Consider the following 21,609-nt stretch of genomic DNA (forward strand, 5'->3'; position numbering starts at 1 on the left):
TTTTCAATCTTTTTCCTCTCTATTGGTGCTCCAGCCACGAGGTTCTCCAAAACACTAACCACTTCCTGGATAATGTGTATGGCACAGCATAAATTCTGATTTTGGACAGAACTGGCATTTTGGTTCATGCTGCCAAGTCTGTGGCAGAATTACCTCTTGCTTTGAAAGAAAACAAATTTAACTCTGTGGCTGAAATTAGCTTTCACTTCCCTGTTATGTGTACCGAAGTGGCGTTTTATCGGCTCTGTGTCTTGAATTTGAAACAACTTCCTAATAAAAATAACCTGGAATAAACGACTCCCGGAGAGAACTCGATCCGCGCGGCCAGAGCCCCCCCAGGCCCTGAGGACACCGCGGGGCTGCCTCCGCCTCACCTGCAGCATCCAGGACACCGGGTGGGCTCCAGGTGACGGAGCAGCCCTCGGCCAGCGAGGCAGGCAGGGCCCCGGACTGGGGACCGGGACTGGGATCAGGATCGGGACCCGCCGGGATCCAAACCCGGCACCGCTGGAATGCCCCTCAGGGACCCGCGTGCCGATGATGCCCCGCCCACTGTGGGCGGGGCTCTCTCCCCATTGGCTGCTCGCGCTGCGGGCGGGGCGGGGCCACAATCCCAGAATGATTTGGGCGGGAAGGGACCTTAAAGCTCTTCCCACTGCCTCAGGGTGCTCCAAGCCCTGTCCAGCCTGGCCTTGGACATTTCCAGGGATCCCGGGGCAGCCTCAGCTGGTCTGGGCACCTGTGTCAGGGCCCCAGCACCCTCACTGGGAAAGATTTCTTCCTAATATCCAATCTAAACCTACTGTCTGTGTGAAGCCATCCCCCTTGTAGTCTCCCTTCTGGTACTGGAAGGCCACAATAAGGTCACCCCGAAGTTTCTCTTCTCCAGGCTGGACAATTCGAATTTCCCAGCAGAACTGCTCCATCCCTCTAATCATCCCGTTAGGTCCTCTGGACTGGCCCCTTCTCCTTCCTGTGCTGGGCGCCCAGGGCTGGAGGCGGCTGTGCAGGTGGGGTCTCACCTGAGCAGGGCAGAGGGGCAGAATCCCCCCTCAAATGCCGCCCATGCCGCTTTACCTGCGGGGGAACAGCGGCGGCCCCGGCGGGCGGGGGCCGGTACGGGCGGGGCCGCCCCTCAGAGCCCTCGCCACAGCGCCCCCTGGGGGCCGGGGGTGTCGCCGCAGCCCCCGCGGGTGCGGAGCTCAGGCCGCTACTTGCGCCGGGGGAGCCGCGGGTAGCGCGGGCTGCTTCTCCTGCTTCTCCTGCTTCTCCTTCTCCGTGCTCCACATGTGAATGCGTCCGGGTTTGCGCCTCTCCGAGCACCTGCCGTGGGCCGGAGCGCCGGGAGCAGCCGCGGCTCCAGCCCCGGCCCCCACAGCCCGTTCTGTGCTCTCCGCACCCGGGCTGAGGGACGGACACAGGGTGAGGATGTTTGGATTGCCTGAAAATCCATGGCTGAGTAATGTGGAAACCGTCTTGGGATAAACGGAAGGTAACAAAGACATGTCTGGAAGGATTCATCACCTGAACAGGGATTTATCGCTGGGCTTGGAGGTCTTAAACTTGAACATGAAAACTGCCAAACACAGTCCTCTGAGGGCATGGAAGCGTGTGGTTAAATAGATATGTTAGCACAACACAAACATCTCAATTTGGGTTTTTCTGAAGTGTAAAAGAAGGCACATTAGTTATTTTCTCTCAATGATTTTCCACAGGCATTAACCATAAAAGTAGACTTGTTTTTTGTTCGTACTGAAGACAAATCTGCCAGGCCATAAAGGACATTACAATAATTTAGCAGTGCTGCTGATACTGTAAATAGGCCAAGTACTCTCTTTTTATTTTGCTAAGTGCTGTTTAATAGTAAACAGAATTCTATTTTCCTGTGCTAAATAACACTTTTAACAGTCTAGACACCTTGAATAACCTCTGGCTTATCTTAAAGCTGAACACTTTGTTTCTTTGGCATTTACCACATACCATAAGGGCTGCTTTGTTCAATAAATAGCTATTTCCCAAGTTTTTTCTACCATTCCTGTGCTCTTCATCAACTGGACAGCAGCAGTTCATGTTGCAGCTCTTCCTTGGAGAGCTTGGGAGACCACAGCTGCTCTGTCTCATATACAGAAGGAACTGGGAATATCTCATTCTCACCACCAGAAAGTATTTGTAATTTAATTGTAACTAACCTCTCTTGCTCTGAAGAGTTTTAGAAATAGTCTTGTACCAAATCAGCTATAAAATTAGCTATGACCGGGTTGTTTAAACCAGAGGTGTAAGGGATCAGTTTTACAGAAGTAGGGCTGCTCCTGCAGATGCTCTGGATTTTCTGTAAATTTCAAACTTGTTTTTGGAGTATTTAAATCTTTAAACCTTGCCTGTGAAGGTATTTCTTTATCACCAAATAATGCACATATAATTGGAGTTCATACCTTGTGTAGAATCCGTGACATATATCCAAATTGCCATGGTTGGTTGAGGTTGGAAGGGACCTCTGGAGTTCATCCTGTCCAAACCCCTGCTCCAGAGGGGCACTAGAAGTTTCCCTTGGGCTTTCTCACAGGTTTTGCTGCAGATTAAATAAAATGAAGGTGTTTGGAACAGAGAATCAGATTCTAGGAACAGTCATGAAACTGCAATCCCGAAAGAAGGATTTTTCTAAGAATGTTAAATTTCATATTTGTATCCTGTGAATTCTGGTTCCTTTATTTACTATTTTAAGCAATATGTGAATGGAATATCTGTAATTTCTTGGGAGCTACAATCTCAGTGGAAAGGAAGCAGTTTTTAGTTTACATTGATTACATGCATTACTTTTCTTTATTCCTGGCTCTGCACTCTCACCTGTGCATGTGCAGCACACAGGGTGGGCTCAGCTCTCCTTCCACTCCCAGGGGAGTTGTTCACCTGTGGGGAAAAATGGGATTTTTTGAGTTTTGCTTTCCATTTGATGGCAGTACACTGCCCTTGTGGAGAGCAGAGCAGCCACCTTTGAAACTGCAGTGATTCCTCAGTGCTCACAGAGACAGGTGTAGTTCAAACTGTGTCTGCAGGGAAGGGAGGATTATGCCATTCATGTAGAGAAGCATTCCAAATAAACACAGATCTGGACAACAGCAGGGAGGATACAGATCTACAGTGTCTGAACTAATAATACATAGATGGAAAAATCCTGCTGCTAATTTGAAGGCTGTAAGTATGTGTCAAAGTCTATTTTAAAAGTTCAATACCAAGCGAGTGTATGGCCTCTTTTTTAACTCTGAAATATATCAAGTAAAATAGGTGAACTCTGAAATAAATCAATATCAAATTGTGAAATATGTCAATATAACAAATCTCTGAGCATCTCTTCAGAAAATATCTGGGACTTGTGAGCAAAGGCTGATACATCCACACAGTCCTGTCTCCTCATTCTCCAAAGTGAATTCATGTGGGTTCTCAGTACAACCATACAGCCTTTATCATTCTTTTCTGCCTGCCTCAGAACATTAATTGAAACAACTAATGATACACCTTCAGAATAAATCTTTGTGCACAGCAGTTTGCAAACCGAATACGAAACAGTTTTATTTCTGTTGAGGTGTGAGCAGAGCAGTACATTTCACCCCCATCCCCTTGAAAGCTTTACAGGTTACAGAGCCTCTGTGGCTTGGTGCAGTAGTTTGTCCTGACCCTCTCACGGACACAGTCACTGTAGTCAGTGTTGCACTTGCCACACTTGCAGCTCACAGCCACGGGGTAGGAGTAGTAGGGGATGGTGTGGAGAGGGCAGCCTGGGATCAGCGCTGTCCGGTACAGCATCTCTTTGTATGTGCACACATTCTGGGACAGAGCACTCTTGAGGAGCAGCTTCTTGCCATTGCTGTCCTACAAAGAAAAGAGAAATGTGTTGTTTCACTGAGGCACATGTGTGTCAGAAATGTCCTGTGAGGTGCAGAGGCCAAAACTCACACCTGAGCTCAGCTCTGGTACTACTGAGTTCAGAGCTCTAATTGTGACTGGGGGTCCCTCCCCACACAGGCACATTCCCCTTGTTTTTCTGGTTTAACTAATCCACGTGGCTCAGAGTGCTCCCTGTGCTTTGGGATCTCTTCTGGCTCCCTGCTGCCCAAGCTGGAACTCAAAATGCTGTGTTGAACAGTGAAGTTGTGTGGAGTGGTGTGGCTGCTGCAGAGCTGTCCCCACAGCCAGCTGGGATAGCGGCAGTGGGAGCAGAAGGTACCTAAGTTATTTACATTAATTAAGAGTGACACAATATAATCTGCCCCTCACAAAGGCTCTGCAGTGGCAGCAGCAGTCAGATCTCTGTTGTGCCACTGGTGTTATCAACTCCATAGTTCCACAGGCTTGGCATTTTTCATCCCCACCTTTGCAAAAAGCTAACTTGAAAACATGGTGACAGTGAAGTTTTTCTGCCTGTGATAAACTCTTTTACAATTTGCTCATTTGCACACTATTTTGTGGGAGAACAGAGCCTTGGTTTGCAGTGGTGGCTGTTCCAGAAACATCTCATACCCGAGTCATGCAGAATCCAGCACAGATGGTGGTGTTGATGGCCAGGCAATAGGCACATTCCCGCTTCTCCACGTGGATTGTGTACTCAGAAGGAGCACACAGTGATGCTGCTTGTCCGAAAATCAGGCCAAAGAGGAGAGACATCACAAAGAAGGGACTCATGCTGGATGGGGAAGAACAAACAAATAGAGCAAACCACTGGTAAAATGAGATGTGCCTTCCAGCCATGTCCTCTGCATGTGACAGAAGCAGCCAGGACAGTCACATACCTGGAGTAATCTTAACATTTCTAGCTACAGCCTGACAATTTCTTTCCAATCTCAGTCCTTATTGAAATAATACTGACCATTAAACAGAGATCAAGGGTAAAGAGGCCATTAACAACATAGAACAAATTCACTTTCCCCCCACTAAAGCACATTACTTGGAATTTCTCACTAGTGAGTGATAAAATCCTGACACAGAACAAATAAGAGGAGCTGAAAGATTTGAAAGTGTGACATGTAAGAGAACATAAGCTCTAGAATTAAGCAGAGATAATAAAATAATCTCACTGCTTTAAAACAATTTTCTAAAGAAAGCATCTTATAAAATGTTAACAAGACAAAACATGAGGCTGTGCATATCAGGCATAAAACTGGATTTTTCAATTTCCAGTGGCTTAGAGGCATGATGAGATGGGAACACAGCCAAGAACTAAATAATAGATTCAAGCAAATTACAATAAAGAACATCAGCAAAGAGTTCAACTCAATGAATCCTGCTTTATCTGCCTGTTGTGCTGGCCTCATTTCTCAGACCTGCAGGGTGGATCCTGAGAACAGAACCTTGATTAGCTCCCAAGACAATTTCAGGAACTACTCTAGAGCCTCTAAATGATAAACTTTAAGTGACAGTGTCTACCAACATCTGGACATCACCCTCTAGTCTCTTCCAGCTGCCAATTTCCCATAGCAAAGCCATCCATTACACAGGCTGGTTTACCCTGTAGCTGCAACACCAATCTGGACAGACCAACCTCTTGTCAGCAGAATTCTTCCCTATTACAGGAACCTGATTCTGCCTTGAGCTGGGAGAGGCAGTGACCCAGCACAAGCTCTGTGTGTGCTTTATACTCTCCAGGCTAATTCCAGGCTGATCTTACTGTTTATATAATTGCATGTGAACTGCTGCATTCTTATCACAAAGTCATCTATTGAAAATTCATACTGAACCACAAAGCAAATGTGATAGGAACAAACGTGTCCATAATATCCTAACCTGGAAACTGGAGCTGGAAATCTAATTATATTAACAGTCATTCTCTCCTCAGGCTTTTAAACTAACCAGTGCTTTTAAAAAGTTGTTATTATGAATTAATTTAATTGCTCCATAGGACAGCAAGACCACAGCAGGAAGGCTGGAATGGATATGGAGCCCTCCAGAATCACAGCTGATGAGTTTTGCACCTGTGTTTTGCTAAGGTTTAACAAGGTCTGGTTCACTCTGCTTGCTCCTTGCCAGGCACAGCTGGGACAGGCTGGCACAGGGTGCCCAGGGGACCTGTGGCTGTGCCAGCCCTGGAAGTGCTTCAGGTTGGAGCAGCCTGGGATAGTGAAGGTGTCCCTGCCCATGGCAGGGGGGGGGAATGGGATGAGCTTTAAGGTTCCTTCCAACCCAAACTGTTCTGGGGTTTTCTAAGTCTGTGCAGTGCCCAGGAAGCAACAAATCTGCAACCAAACTCCCTGCTCTGCAGCCTGCTCAGGCACAGCCTGACTCACCTGCTCAAGCCAAACACAGAAATTGGCTGGCCTGGAACCTGCTCAGCAAATATTGAAGAAATAAGCAATTCACTGAATACTGATTGATAGGGAAAAAACTTATAAAACCCCTCCTCACAGCACAGTAAGAAACAAAATATTGCATCAACACCAATGAAACAATGTCCCCACATGGGGGAAAATACTCACATTTGGGAGAGCAAGAGGGAGAAGAGGCTGACAAAGGCACAATTCTGTGTCAGCCCCTCCCTGAGCTCCCTGCCTGCAGCTCTGGGAACACGTGGCCTTCCAGACCATCACCTAACTCCCATCTGGAATCTGATCTGATGGATGTCTTATGCAGGTCAACCACATTCCTGATTTACGTAACCATAAAAAACATGGAAAACCTGAGTTTGAGGTGGTAAATATGGTTACTTTGAGGTGTTGGAGGAGTCATCCAGTTGGTCCCAATTGGTGTTCAGCTAATTCCTGCACAATAGTGTCTCCTTTTCCTGATTTCAGACTGCTGCACACAGGTCTGTGTCCTGGGCTAATTTTTCAAGCATTTTTTGGATAACATAATAGAGGTTTTGTTCAGTTAAGACTAGCCAAATGTGTTCTGTTTTCATGGAGTCTTTAATTCTGGGTTAATTTCTACCATATAAATTTTTTCTGGAATTAAATATAATTTAATTCTGTTTAAACCTCTTTCTGGCTTAGGGACATCAGCAGAGTATTAATTGTACTCTTTGTAACATCTGTCCACCTCACTTAGCAACAGGAGAGTAACACTCACTTTGCTACTATTCCAGTTTGTTATTAACTCTGTATTTTTCTGATATATTTGGAATACAAACAGGTTCTCTCAGTACACACTACACAACCCCACACAGATAATGTAAATGTGTACACTGTACACACACACACACTACCTACACATGTATGGGCTTGGTCATTTGAAGCTTTAACCACAGAAAAGAATGTTTGTTCTTGGGAAATGCAGAAAGTACTTCAAAGGACACAAAGAACCTGAAAAAATTCATAAAACCAAAACTCAGAGAGGACAAAAATGCTCAAAGTAAGAATTAAAAAGCAGCATTCTTAAAGCAAAAATATCACATGTGGCCCTTGCATGCACAGCTGATTCTTTCCTCTAAAGATTCACAGCTTTAGACAGTTGGAGCTGCATTTGTGCACCCTGGAGACCACCACAGCCAGGTTTAAGGTGTCTCAACATCCACTGTAAGAACACAGGCAGAGAACAGGTCAGAGTGTGAGGATATGTACTCTGTGCTGCCTCAAAGTGCCAATTTCTCTGAGCTCAGAAAACTGGGTGTAAGGGGCGGGGGAGATTAGGGTAAAAAAAAAAAGGTTTAAGAATTTGCCTTAAAAGATGTAGGGACATCAGTAACAAATTGTAACAAGGCTTGAAAGTCATAATAAAGATGAAAAAGAGAGTGCAACATTAAGAACTATAGCAACAAAAATTGGGGAAAACTAGCAATAATATCTGTTAGAGGTGAGAAAATTCAGAAAACTTGTACAGGAAGCTGAAGAGTAGGAAATGAACTTTGGGAGGCCAGAGGCCAATAATAAAGGCAGGGAACATTAAAAGATGAAGACAAGCTGTTGATGCAGAGTAAAGGCAAAGTACTTGTGCTTTTGAAAACATAGTGACTGAACAACCACACACAGATCTGCAACAAAAAATATTAAATAAATCATAAAAGGAATAAATACTTTAAAATCTACATGATTAGCTAGCTAATGCTCATTACAAGAAGTCTGGAATACTGAGGAAATTTCAAAACATTAAAAGAAAGTGCTAATATAATGGCAATATTTAAGGAACAAGTGTTGACCCAGGTAACTCTCCACCAGCCAGGTAAAATAACAGAAAATTGATACAGGGTTTGAGCAATAAAGAATTAATGGATGCAAACATAATTGCTGATGTTACATAAAATAGGTCATGCCACACAAACTCAATTTCATTGTTTGCAGTGATTACAAATTTGGTTGTTAAGGCAATTGCACAGAAGCAATGTCTCTGGTTCCATGTGTGCTGAGCCCCCTTGTCAGGAAGGTTCAGAGCTGTCATCCTGGTGTGGGGACACTGAATGCTGGCAACTATCAGCCACTGCAGCAGTTGGTTTGGTCTCAGTGGTGCCTTTATTCACTGCCATGTTTTTACCCAGTCTCTGAACACTCTGCAGTGCACTGGGGAAATACCTGACCAGGTATTAAGAATGAAAATTCATTTATCTGGAAGGGCAATAAATGACTCTGGGTAGAGCTTGGGACCAATGTGAGTGCTGCTTATCAGCTCAGCCCCATGCTGATATGGTCACAGAAACTCCTGGCTGCTGCCTTTCCCTTGCTGGCACCGTTACCCTGCCCATTGAAAAGGTGATGTTCACATATCTTCAGTCATTTACACAAACTGTCAAGCTGGTAAAAAACCTCCTGGATTGTCCTTATGGCTGTGACCATGGAGCTCATTCACTACTGACCTCTCTGGTGGGAGTGAGATCCCACGAGCTACGGGGAGCAGCAAGAAGGACAAGAAAGTCCAGTGTCACAATTTGTGAGTGCCTGAGGCTTCTTCCATACAGTTTCCTAAAATCCATCATCCCCAGTCTGGTGCTCATGGATCTGTTTCTTTGGTTGCCCTCCTGCTGACCTGCAGAGATTCAGTGATAGAAATTTTTAATGTGCTTTTATAGCCCAGCTTTGCAGCCCTGTTCTGGAACAGCCAGTTACACTGTTAATTATTTATCTTTAACCTTTCTGTTAACCAAACCAATCCATTCCCTGACATCAGTGATTTTACTCTTTCATTAAGTGAATGATGGTGTGCTGATGTTCTACAGGAAGTGCTTCAAGTGATATCTGTAAATAGAATTTAGTAATTATAAAATCCTTGGGTTCATTCCCCAGGAGTCTCTGTAATGGGCTACAGAAATTCAGTGCATACCAGAAGCTCATATGTAACTGCAATTTAATAGGATTCTCTGTCACTGACCAGTGCCAAAAACAAAAGGAGGAACCATAAGAAGTTGTCAGACATTATTCCTACTCACCCTGCCCCTGGTAGTGGTACAACACAAAGAAAACTTTGTGATCTCATGAGCAGGTTACTTACAGACAGGGCCACTCTTATTTCCATGAAATATGCAGCTGTAGATAGTAAAGTAAGAACATGTCCATACTTGCAAACAACCAATAATTGGAAGGTCTGCTGCTGAAAAACAGACAAAACCAATCAGATTCTGAAAGATGAGTATTCTGGTAGAGGAATTATCTCCAAGTCCATCCAGTTGCAGCCCTCCACTGATAAAAGGAAATAAGATCCTGATATGCTGCCATAGAAACAAGTGGTTTTGCCAGGTTTTGAATTTAAACAGCCTGTGGCTGCTGAATTTTCAAAGCTAATCTGCCTATTGCCAGTCTCTGTAACAGCCCAAAACACAGCTCTCATCTCTCAAATGTATAGATTCACAGTCTGCTCTTCTCTTTCTTTCCTAGGATTAGCTGCAGCATTTCCTATCAACCCCAGAGTAAAACAGCAAATCTCTTTGTTGCAGATCATATGCCAGCAATCTCCATTTATGGTCTGAAAATACTTCATTATCCTATTTGCTGTTTGGCTCAGACCATAGAGCCCTTTGGATTTGGTTTCATTTCTTTGGAAAGTGCTAGATATTTCTGTTAGTCTGAGATACACAATCAATGTGCTGAGGGCAAAGCTAAACAAAAAAACAAACAACAAATTATTAGCACCAATGACAATCCAGAACCTCCTGGAGTATTGTCAAGGATGAACAGTACCAACCCAGCACCAAAATAATGCTAAAGGTAAAACTCTGCCCCAGGTGGGACAGAATAGAAGAGGTAAATGCTCAGCATTTGTCTTCTCTGAACTGGATTTTCACTTCAACTTTATGTTTAAGAAAAATAGGATGTTTACTAAAAAATGCTACTAAAATGTAATATTACATACATTTATAGATTTTTAACAAAGATCAAATGCACTTGCATTATATTCCATAAATACTTTTAGTATAAATTACTTTAAAAATTGAAAATCAGGTTCTGAAAAGTAAATTTCCTCGGTGGAACCTGACTGTAGTGTGCAAAACTCAAGTAATGTTTTTTCCTTTTGTAATCTTCAAAAGTTCTCCTCTAAGTGATTCAGCTGCAAACAGGAAACAGAGAATTATTATTTGCTTTCTTATTTAGCCTTGAAATACTCTCTGAATGATACTTGAGGAATTGTTTGTGAACAAATTAAGAGGCCCTAAGAATTTAGATAAGCAGAGTTGAGGCATAGCTGACTTCTTCATCTGCTTCAGAGCAAACTTTTACTTCCTGTGAAACCATATCTGAACTATGAAGTGATTTTGGTCAACATATTTTTAAAAAAACTAACAGTGAAACTGTATTTAACATTTACAGCTACTAAACTGTTAGATTGCTCATAAATATTAAAACTCGAAAATATTTTAAAATGTTAAAGAATGTTCAAGGTAAAATTTATTTTAGTTTTACCTGAATCAGTGATTTTGCCACAGTACAGGGACTGAATGGCAAATTAAAATCATCACCTGGGCATTTGTTAAAACTCTGCACAAACTTAAGAGTTAGTTTCCTATGGGTAGATTTGTAAAGGATTATAAAATCCAGAAGAAAAAAAATATAGCTAATGTGAAAATACAATTTTTAATTAATGGATCAACTGCAATTTTTGAAATTACCAATATTGGTAATGGCTTTGGAACTCATTTGCTTCATACTTCACAGTGGCTTTTCAAACCACTGGTGTTTTGTAGTTTGCTGTATAGGCTGAGGCCAGAGTGGAATGTTTTGATGAGGAGAATTCATCAGCTGCTGCCTATCTGAGCACAGGTGCATGATTAAGGATTCACAAAGCAAAATGATTTCTTTAAAGTCCAGTAGTTGATATTTATTTTTTTCTTTACTCCCATGGGTAGTTTTAAACACCACATCTGGCTATGTTTTAGTATGAAAATGCCATTTTACAAGGTTTTCAAGTCACAAAAAATAGGATAAATAGTGTAACTCATCTCCTGTCAGAATATCACATTTGAATCTAAACATATTCTGTGAGGAACCTCAACATGAAACAACAATTTGTTTAATTCACATAACTCAGTGTGGTGACAGAATATTTCCACTGCACATTTGGTCTGGTGTAAGCAGGACTTCAAAGCCAGTGCAAGCATCCAAGTGGGGCACTGCTAACTGCTGAATCACCCACATCAAACGTGGATTTATCATTGGTGATGTACAGTTACAACACAGAGCAGATGATTGAGAAGATCATTTCTTTCAGTCTTGATAGAGAATAACAGCAGAAGTCTTTGAAATTGAAGTCAAAGATGTTCCTTCCAGCACCAGTCTTGGCAGTCTGCAGAGAAATGACTTCAGCAAACTTCACACACACAGAACCATGGAATGGGTTGGGTTGGAAGGGACCTGGAAGCTCATCCAGTGCCACCCCTGCCAGGGACAGGGACACTTTGCATTATCCCAGCTTGCTCCTGGTCTGGTCCAGCCTGGCCTTCCCAGGACAGGCTGGGATGTGTGTGCTCGGGTCAGGACTCTGCCCGGGGGCTCCCAGCAGTGTCCCCGTGTCCCTGTCAGCGTCCCCCACCCGCTGCAGCCAGGCCAGGGCTGGCCGGTGGCACCGCTGACCTGACACAGCCCCACAGCCCGAGGGCTCACTGGGCTTTGGCCACAGGGCCCTGCTGGGTGCTCAGGAACAGCCACACAAGTGGTTTGAATGGGCTTTTCTTGGTGGGCCTGGAGAAAAGCAGTGACACCAACACTGGATATTGGCACTGACATTGCCACCGGTACTAATATCAACACTGGTACCAACACTGACACCAGCAGCAACAACCAGCACCGGCACTGGCACCAACATCAGTGCCAGCACTGACACCAGCACTCAGCATGGCACCCAAACTGATACTGGCACCAGCACTGACACTGGTACTGACATCAACGCTTGTACCGACAGCAACATTGCCACCACCACCTACACCAGCAGTGACACTGGCACCGATATCGACACCAGCATTGACACTGGCACTGAGTGTGGCACCCAAACCGATGCCAGCACCGGCACGGTTACCAACACGTCTACCAACAGCGACATCGCCACCACCACCGACACCGGCAGCGACAGCGGCACCGGCGCCTCACGGCAGCCGCTGAGGGAGGGCGAAAAGGGCGGGAAACGCCGGCGCGCACCCCAGGAGGGAAGGGGCGCGCGGGCCGGCGGCGTTGGCGCCGCCTAGTGGAGGTCCCAGAGGTCGCGCAGCGGCGCGGCCAGGCGCGGGTCCCTCGCGCGCAGCGCCCCCGCGTGGGCGTGGCGGAGCGAGCGCAGCTCCGTGAGGCGCCCCAGCAGCCGCGCGAAGCGCTGAGGGTCCCGCGGGTGCTGCAGCTTCGAGTGCTTGTACAGGATCCCCAGCAGCGGCTCCTGCAGCTCCTCCACATGGCGCTTGTCCCTCAGCAGCGGGCGGTCTGCGGGAGAGCGGCGGCACGGAGAGAGCGGTGAGCGGGATGCTCCGGGCGCCGCCGCCCCTCAGGGTCCAGTCGGCGACGCCGCCCCTGAGGGGACAAATGGGAGCTCCCCGGGGCAAGTGACAGCTCGCTGTTGTCATCTTCCCAGCTTACCTGAAAAGAACACTGTTGTTGCTACGAGCAGAGCGTATTCGGTCTCGGTCACTTTGAGTTCCCCCATGGTTCTGTAGAAGTAGAATAGGGCGGTGATGAACTCCTCAGTTATGCCTTGAAAATGAAAAAAAACCATCAATTTTTGGTTAAAAACCAAAAAAAAAACAAACCAAAAAAAAAAAACCAAACCACCAACCCCCCACCAAAAACAAACAAACAAACAAACCCAACAAAAATAAAAACCAACAAACAAACAAACCCAACCAAAAAAACCAACAAACAAACAAAAGCACAAACGTGCAGAATAATGAGGATGTTATTTCAGTGCAGAAACAGTTGCAAATCATTGCTTGAAGGGTGCGAGGTAACCCTCCCTGGATCCATCTGGGCTCCCCAGGACAAGGGACATGGAGCTCCTGGAGCAGATCCAGCCGAGGCTGTGGAGCTCGTGAGGGGACTGGGACATCTCCCTTACGAGGAAATGGTGAATGGTTGGACTCTGTGATCTTAGAGGTTTTTTCCAAGCTAAGTGATTCCATGATTCTGTGAAAGGCTGAGGGAGCTGGGGCTGCTCAGCCTCGAGAGGAGCCCCAGCTGAGAGGGGCCCTCATTCCTGGGTGTCCCTGTCTGCAGGGAGAGCAGGGACCAGCAATGGCACCAGAGAAACGGGCAGGAACTGATGCTCAGGAAGTTCCACCTGAACATGAGGAAAAACTTCTTTCCTGTGAGAGAGCAGATTGCCCAGAGAGAATGTGGAGTCTCCCTAATTGGAAATATTCCAGACCCATCTGGACATGAGCTGGTGCCATGTGCTCTGGGATGACCCTGCTGGAGCTGGGAGGTGGCACCAGGTGACTGTGATCCCTTCCAACCTCACCCATTCCCTGATTCTCTGATTCTGGGAATCTTTTAAGGCTTGGGGCTGTTCTATTGCATGAAATAGTTAACTAACTTTGTGAAAACAAGGTTAATTGCTAAAATAATAACAGAAGTTGTATGGCAGTTGTACTGTGGAGCTTTGAATGTGTATATTACTCAAGGGATACAAGTAAGCATGAACACACCTCTTCCTGCCATGAGGATGTAATGCCAGTGTGTAGTACCTGAGGAGGTAATGCCAGAGCAGCTCAAGGGAGAGGGAGAGGAGAAGGAATGAGAGAAGAGAGGAAGAAGAGAGGCAAGGAGATGGAACAGTGGCCATAGGGACAGTGTAGCTCAGTGTAAGAGAAGTAGGGCCAGTAAAGCAAAAAATTCACAATGTTTAGATTCTGAGACCTCCATTACCTGTGGTAGTAGTAGAAGTTGGCCTCTCTTTATTATGACACATTTCCATGGAATAAATATTGTTTTTATCAAGGTTTTGAACATGACAACATGGCCCGTGATCAGAAAGTCTTACATGACCTGGAACAAGGCAGATGACAGTTCCCAGTCAAGCTGAAAGCGATCTTAAATATTTGTCTATATCATTGCTGAAAATGTGGGAATTTTTCCCAGACCCACAAAGGTATAAAATCCTTTTTGGCATCTGGATCCAAGTTCTTTTTTATTGGTCAAGGTCTCTTGTGTTAAATTTGACACAATGTATAATATGTAATTAATACAGCTGATATCATCTACTCACCCCACAATGATGCAAGTCAAGTATTTCAGACCTACTTTCACTGGTTGATGGCTGGCACTCGCTCATTCTTTGGTTGTAGATTTGGGCTGATCTCAAGAACATTGCCTCCACTGTGGACCCTTTCAGCAGAGCAATCTGGTCCTCACTGGCTAAACTTTCAAACCCTGCAGAGAAAGGTGCATGTTCAGATCAGGGAAGGCTGGGGCTGCCTTTAAGCCCCCAACATCATGTGAAAAATATGATTTTTTAAAAATAAATATCTTTACTGGAAAGGGGGAGCCATAGTTAAATGATGCATGTGCCAAAGACTTGGGATCTTTCTTGCTAGTCTGCAGGTTAGACAATTAAAAAGGGGCAAAAAAAAAAAAAAAGGAGGGGGCAGTTTTCAGTGTTAAAAGATTCACAAGAAGATACAAGTAAAAAATTTGGAACTAAGCAAGGGGTTATCAAAACATTCTTCCTAGTACCTGATAAATATAGGCCCAACACCTGGTAAATTTGCTGCATTGTTTAGTGACTCTGGAGACTCCATTAATTGTTACATTATTTTCTTTTTAGAAATTGTGTTCATCTTTTGACAAGCTCATTGTCTGCACGTGTAATTCAAGAGCAAAGGAACTCCGGTGATTTTTTTTCTTAAACTTGATCAAAGCAGGATATGTAACACAAGCAAACAGACAGCTCACCCCTTCCTTCAGCTGTGCCCCACAGAGATGCTAAATTACATCAAATACCTGCTTTAGATATGGTGATTGACCTTTGTCAATGAGTTTTACAAAGAAAAGTTATCATCCTGCAATACAACAACCCTCCCTGTCAAATGTTACTTTGTCAACTTTACACTGAAATGGAGTGAATTTAATTGCATGTTTCCTTGTTCTTTGTGAAAGGAAAATATGAATAAGAACACCTGGTTAGTCCCTTCTGTGCTGCCTTTTCCTTTGAAGGAACATCTGGTTTTTCCTTTGGTGACTATGATAAATTCTAGACTCAACTGGATTTCAGAGAATGTGGTGAGATAGTAATTCCCTCAAGGTGGTATTTTGAGGTCCATATGCTTCCAGAAAATGTCTCTACTCCATGTCAGAAATGGGAAAGAAATCTAATCATAGCAAAGTTTTGAACTGAAAGCTTCTAGGTTGTCCTCATGACACATTAGAAGTACAAATAATCAGTTTAAAGCCTTTTCTTAAAGCCTGTCTTTTTCTCTGGTTCATGTCATCAGTTTGATTTGGTTCCTCTAATGTTCCCCAAAGGAAGGAACTCACCTGGGAGTCTTTTTGTGAAATCCACCAACACCTGGACATGGACAACAGCTGTCTCAGACAGGTGGAGGAAACTTTCCTCAGGGCTTGCAGTTTCCTGTAGCTGCAAAAAGAGCATTTGCACATTGGATATAGCCAAAATACACAACAGCAGTGACTCAGCAGTGCAGGCTGGGGGTGCTGGATACCTACAAACTTCTTGGCTTCCTCAAGGGGAATTGTGTATTTTTGGTGTGCTGCTACAATGTGGTCAAGAAGCTGATGTTCTCCTGGAGTAAGTTCCATCTTTTCAGAAATCTGCTAAAAAAATAAACCAATCAAATCATAATGACTTGGAGTAAGAATAAGTGATAAAAAGAGATATTTTAAATAGAAAAATATCCCACTTTTCCAGATCTTGTTGTAGATGATACTTGCTTACTATTCAGTCCCTCATCTTCCAGCTTTATGTTGCAAAGGAAACTGCTCTTCTGCTTGAAATTCTTCCTGAGTCGCTTTGACTTGCACTGGACTTCAGTCAGCAAACCTGTGAGGTGTGAAGTGGCCATTTTCAATTAATTACAGTCTGAGGTCATCACTTTTATTAGAGATAACTCAGTCTTGCATCCCAGAAGCTGTCACATATAATGGACTGTGTTTCCTAGAGAATGTGGCCTTGTTGCTTATCAGGTGAGCTGATGTTCAGTAGCCACCAAAGGCCTGAGGGTCTGCAGGCACCTTTGTCCTTGTGGCTCTGTGACATACAGGCATCAGAATTTTTTACCAAGCCCACCATGACATTTTTATTTAAATTTTTTCCCTCAAACCTTAAAGCTCCTCTGATCTGCTCATTGCTGTCCTGACAAGACTGGGGATATTCAGCTTATCTTGCTAGTACTTCCGTTTTTTCTGGTACTGTCTTTGAACAGCTCTCTTAAGGTGAAGGGATACTTCCCAAGCATTGCTGGCTTCTGCACACCAAGATGCTACAGGTACCACCATCCCCAAAATTAATTTTCACAGAATCACAAGGTTGGAAGAGACCTTCCAGATCATTGAGTCCAACCTGTTCCCTAACACCCAACTAAACCCTGGCACCCAGTGCCACATCCAGGCTTTGTTAAACACTCCCAGGGATGGTGACTCCACCACCTCCCCGGGAAGAGCATTCCAGAACTTTATCACCCTTTCGGTGAAAAACTTTTTCCTAATATCCAACCTGCCACAGACATATTTTATGAAAAATCCTTTCGTTAGAATTTTTTCTCCTGAGAAGCTGAGAGGCCTCAGAAATGAAATGTGGACAATAATTATCTGCTGCTGTGGAATGCAACAGGTGCATCTTTGATTGGTCTCATGTGGTTGTTTTTTAATTAATGGCCAATCACAGTCCGGCTGTCTCGGACTCTCTGGTCAGTCACAAGATTTTATTATCGTTCATTTCTTTCCTTTCTAGCTTTCTGATGAAATCCTTTCTTCTATTCTTTTAGTATGGTTTTAATATATAATATAATATAATATCATATCATATCAGCCTTCTGAAACATGGAGTCAAGATTCTCATCTCTTCCGTCGTCCTGGGACCCCGGCAAACACCACCACACCAACCTAAATTTCCCTTGGTGCAACTTGAGGCTGTGTCCCCTGGTTCTGTCAGTTCCTGGAGACAGAGCCCAGCCCACCTGAGCACAGCCACCTTTCAGGAGCTGTAGAGAGTGACAAGGTCACCCCTGAGTCTCCTTTTCTCCAGTCTAAACACCCCCAGCTTTTTCTACATTTTCCTACAGCCAAACAAAGCTTAGACCAATATCCTCAGGAAGAGACTGACTTTGGAGAAGGTTTTATCTGCATGATTAGTCACGAATCCAGCAGGAAGGAGCACTCACACTCTGCCAGCATTCCCACAGCTCTGCACTTCTTGAGGCGGCACTCCTGGCACTTCCTCCTCATGTACATGTCCATCTCGCAGTGCCCCCCGCTCTTGCAGCGGTACACCGCCTTCTTGGTGATGCTGCGCCGGAAGAAGCCTGGCAACGAGCACCAGCTTGTGAAAAACACGTTTACTTTCTTGGGAAAATGTAAAAAGTTTTAAAAGGACAATAGGAGACAAGGACCATAGGCTGGGTGCATCTTGGCACTCAGTTAAGACTACACTGTTACTTTTGGGGATATCTCTTAAATACCTTTTCTCTTACATCAGCCTGTTGCATATTTATAGACTCTTATGTATATCTATAAACTAGTTTCCATTTTTCAGGAACCATTTTACGTGGCTTCTCTTTGGGTCTGCTTTTTTAGAGCATGTGTGTTTTTTGGCTGTGGTTTTGGCTCTTTCTCTTTATCACGTCCAGTTTGGGCCTTGGTCCACACTGTCTTCAGATGGTGAGTGCTGACAGTTGGCAGATCTGTACAGGTGTCTTTATCTTATGTTCACTGGATGTTATCTTATTCAAGTAGGCATTTTAACACAAGTATATAGCTATTGTAATATATATTACAAGCTATGTATATATAGCATAAGCTATTATAATATAGCTTATATTAACTATATAAAATACATAGTATAAGCTATTATAATATAGCTTATATTAGCTATTTCACTACTAAGTCTAAGCTTAATTAACAACAGAAATAAAAACTGTATCTTTATAGCAAAGTTACTTTAACATCACACATATAAAATCCATTTTAATGTTTGTGAAAAGGCAATTTTGTAATATGTATCTCTAACACGGTGATGGCTGGAGCAATCAAAGGAGCTTTATCTCACAAGGATTTAAAAGTGTCCTCTGGGTTTGAATCGTGGGGTTTTTTAAATGGAAAAGTTACCTTGATTTTAAATCTGCTTTTTAAAAATATAGTTATGTCTGGTTCTTTCTGACTGATATTAATTGACATTTTCCATACATGGAATCATAGAATATGCTGATTTGGAAGGGACCCACGAAGATCACCAAGTCCATCCCCTGACCCTGCACAGACACCCCAAACCCCACCCTGTGCATCACTGAGAGCAGTGTTCAAATGCTCCTGGAGCTCTGGCAGGCTCAGGGCAGTGCTGGGCACCCTTGGGGGCAGCCTGGGCAGTGCTCAACACCCTTGGGGGAAGAAACTTCCCTGAGATCCAACCTAAACTCCCCTGACACAGCTCCAGCCCTTCCCTCAAGTCCTGTGCCTGCTCACAGAGAGCAGAGATCAGAGCTGCCCCTCATGACACAGCTCCCATATCAACTAGTTAAAATGTCATTAGCAAGTAATTACTGCTTGCTTTTATTCAATTATAAGTGAAATTAATAAGACTGAAATAAATCTCTAAGAAATGTTAATGAAAAAAGCAGCACCTTGTTACACTGACACTACTCTAACGAGTCATCAATGCAAACATGAGATGCTTAAAGTGCTCATATTAAATAAAGACTGTGAAAATATTTCTTCAAAGAACGTTATAAAATCGTGAATTTGGAGTGAGCTTGTTAGATGGGGGGGTTCATTAGATAAATGAAAAGCCACTGTGGTAACACCAGCTCAAATCTGCGTGGAAGGTTGCACGGATGCCCCGCGCCCCCGCTCACCTTTGCAGCCCTCGCAGGTCAGCGCGTTGTAGTGGTACCCCGAGGCTTTGTCCCCGCACACCACGCACAGCTCCTCCTGCCCCTTCAGCCTCACCGCCTGGTTTAACCGGGGCCTCCTGAGCCCCTGGAACCCCCCATCCTCCCCGTGGGGAGCCGGGAAGGGGCCCTTGCTGAGCTCGCAGCTGCTGCCCACGCAGGGCCCGTCGCCGTACGGGGGCTCCAGGCTGTAGGAGCCGTACGGGGCCGGGCCGGGCTGGGGCTGCAGCGCTGGCACCGGCACTGCCGAGTACTGGCAGTACGGGGCAGCCTGGAAATCCGCCTCCTGCAGCTGGTAGTTGATGTGCTCCGGTAAAACATCTGTTCCGGGGGAAATGGAAAGGGCAGTGAAAACCTGGAGAATATCTCAATATCAGCTGCTCCAAAGTTTGAAAATGTGTAGCTATGACACTTTCTGAAAAATCCCTTCCTTAAGATTTTTTCTCCCGAGAAGCTGAGAGGTCTCAGGAACAAAATATAAACAATGGTTATCTGCTGCTGTGGAATACAACAGGTGCATCTGTAATTGGTCTCATGTGGTTGTTTCTAATTAATGGCCAATCACAGTCAGCTGACTCAGACTCTGTCCGAGACACAAGCCTTCATTATAATTCTTTCTTTTGCTATTCTTAGCTAGCCTTCTGATGAAATCCTTTCTTCTATTCTTTTAGTATAGTTTTAATGTAATATATATAATAAAATAATAAATCAAGCCTTCTGAAACATGGAGTCAGATCCTCGTCTCTTCCCTCATCCTAAGACTCCTGCGAACACTGCCACGAAAATGTTTTATAGATTTAGTAGCATAAATATTAGAAGAACACGTTTTCAGAGGGACAATCTGACATATTCTATTTAAATTTAAACCTGTAATGTTCTTAAGTGAAATCTGAAATGTAGCAAAAATGACTCAGTAACAGTTTGGGCAATATCATGTGGATTAGTGTTAGTAGAAAATTGAATATCACTTGCCAACTGATGGCACAGTTGCCTTCAGATCTTACACTTGTTTTTATTAATTGTCCACACTACAGTCAAACATGTTCCACAAGTGAATTTCTTAATGAATAAAGTGTTTGTTACTGATACATATCTCAGGCATCATTTTGAAAATGTTGCATAAGGGTCTGAGAAAAATTGTGTAGAAATCAGAGAGTACTAATAATTACTGTGACAGGGGCCTTAAAATTGAACTTCAGAGGAGTAAAAGGAAGAGACTTGTTTTATTTAGTATTTTCCCACACATGTCTTTGCAGTTATGGGATTTAGTTTAGTAAAATGTAGGTACAGAATTACAAAGAGAGTTTCTTCCTGCCTTTCTGTCTGTTGAGTTTCAATTTTATCCAGCCTCCCTTAAATACACACAGCTATACCAAAGAAAGCCTGTGCAACACGCATCATGTTTCATTCTTCCTTTGGGATTATTAAAATCTCTATAAAAACAAATTGGAAAGATTTTTTAAAACAGATTTTTTTTTCCTTTTAGTGGGCTTTGGGTCCTGCTTTTAGTCTTCCAGAATCAAATTAGTTATTGCAATTATAGTTCCATAAGATACAGAACAGGCCTTATCTATTGATAATGTATCTGGAATACAGTAATAAAACTTGTGTCTTTTCCATGCAGGTCAAAGGGAGACAGCACTGGGGATGTTTCTATGGAATGTTCAGTCAGAATAATCCCATTGTGCTCAAAAATCTGCATGAGCACACAGTAATATATTTCCATACACTTTCAGTAGGAGCTTGGTAAGAGCTTTCAAGTGCATTAAAGAGAAATTAAAATTAATTAAACAAAAAATAATTCTGCAGGAGTTCATTTTGCTGCATTTCCAGAGTACAACACTTGCTTTGCTCACCGTAGTACTGGATGGGCTCGGGCAGGCCGTACCCGTCAGGGACGGTGACAAAGGTGTTGGCCATGCTCTGCTCCCAGCTGCACTGCTTCATCCACTCTGCTGTGAGAGCAGCCTTTAAACAGCAACCTGGGGAAAGGGGAAAAGAAGAGAAACATCCCATGGGAAAGAATTGCTGGGTAGGTTAGACACAGAACCAGAAAACTCCAAAATATGGCAGAGTTTTCAGGTCATAAGAAAATCAGATGTCTGTGTGAAGTCACATAACACCCTCAATGAGACTACAAAATGTTTGAGTGTCCTGATATTACAGATTCA

At 44.0% G+C, this 21,609-nt stretch overlaps 2 protein-coding genes across 2 annotated transcripts; both read right to left on the bottom strand.

Annotated features, from left to right (window-relative positions):
- Positions 1-3,541: 3,541 nt before the first annotated feature.
- Positions 3,542-5,622, bottom strand: TSHB (thyroid stimulating hormone subunit beta). Its single transcript, XM_030965850.1, has 3 exons — positions 5,534-5,622; positions 4,516-4,678; positions 3,542-3,867 (listed from the first exon to the last, which is right to left on the bottom strand). Exons 2-3 carry the CDS (start codon positions 4,675-4,677, stop codon positions 3,625-3,627), a joined length of 405 nt encoding a protein of 134 aa, XP_030821710.1. The 5' UTR covers position 4,678; positions 5,534-5,622; the 3' UTR covers positions 3,542-3,624.
- A 6,957-nt stretch (positions 5,623-12,579) lies between these two features.
- Positions 12,580-21,385, bottom strand: LOC115913676 (bile acid receptor-like). The gene is made up of 10 exons (XM_030965836.1): positions 21,295-21,385; positions 19,403-19,759; positions 17,717-17,857; positions 16,238-16,377; positions 16,044-16,151; positions 15,855-15,954; positions 14,622-14,750; positions 14,247-14,366; positions 12,963-13,076; positions 12,580-12,809 (listed from the first exon to the last, which is right to left on the bottom strand). Exons 1-10 carry the CDS (start codon positions 21,383-21,385, stop codon positions 12,580-12,582), a joined length of 1,530 nt encoding a protein of 509 aa, XP_030821696.1.
- Positions 21,386-21,609: the final 224 nt, after the last annotated feature.

Source organism: Camarhynchus parvulus, chromosome 26, assembly GCF_901933205.1.
Source record: "Camarhynchus parvulus chromosome 26, STF_HiC, whole genome shotgun sequence".
Taxonomy (NCBI): Eukaryota; Metazoa; Chordata; class Aves; order Passeriformes; family Thraupidae; genus Camarhynchus; species Camarhynchus parvulus.

Coding starts and splice junctions, on each gene's coding strand:
- TSHB (XM_030965850.1), bottom strand. CDS start 4,677: ATGAGTCCCTTCTTTGTGATGTCTCTCCTCTTTGGCCTGATTTTCGGA. Junction 3,868..4,515: donor CTGGATTCTGCATGACTCGG/GTATGAGATGTT, acceptor TTTTCTTTGTAG/GACAGCAATGGCAAGAAGCT.
- LOC115913676 (XM_030965836.1), bottom strand. CDS start 21,385: ATGAAGCAGTGCAGCTGGGAGCAGAGCATGGCCAACACCTTTGTCACC. Junction 15,955..16,043: donor TTGAGGAAGCCAAGAAGTTT/GTAGGTATCCAG, acceptor CTCTTTTTGCAG/CTACAGGAAACTGCAAGCCC. Junction 14,751..15,854: donor TTTCACAAAAAGACTCCCAG/GTGAGTTCCTTC, acceptor CTTTCTCTGCAG/GGTTTGAAAGTTTAGCCAGT.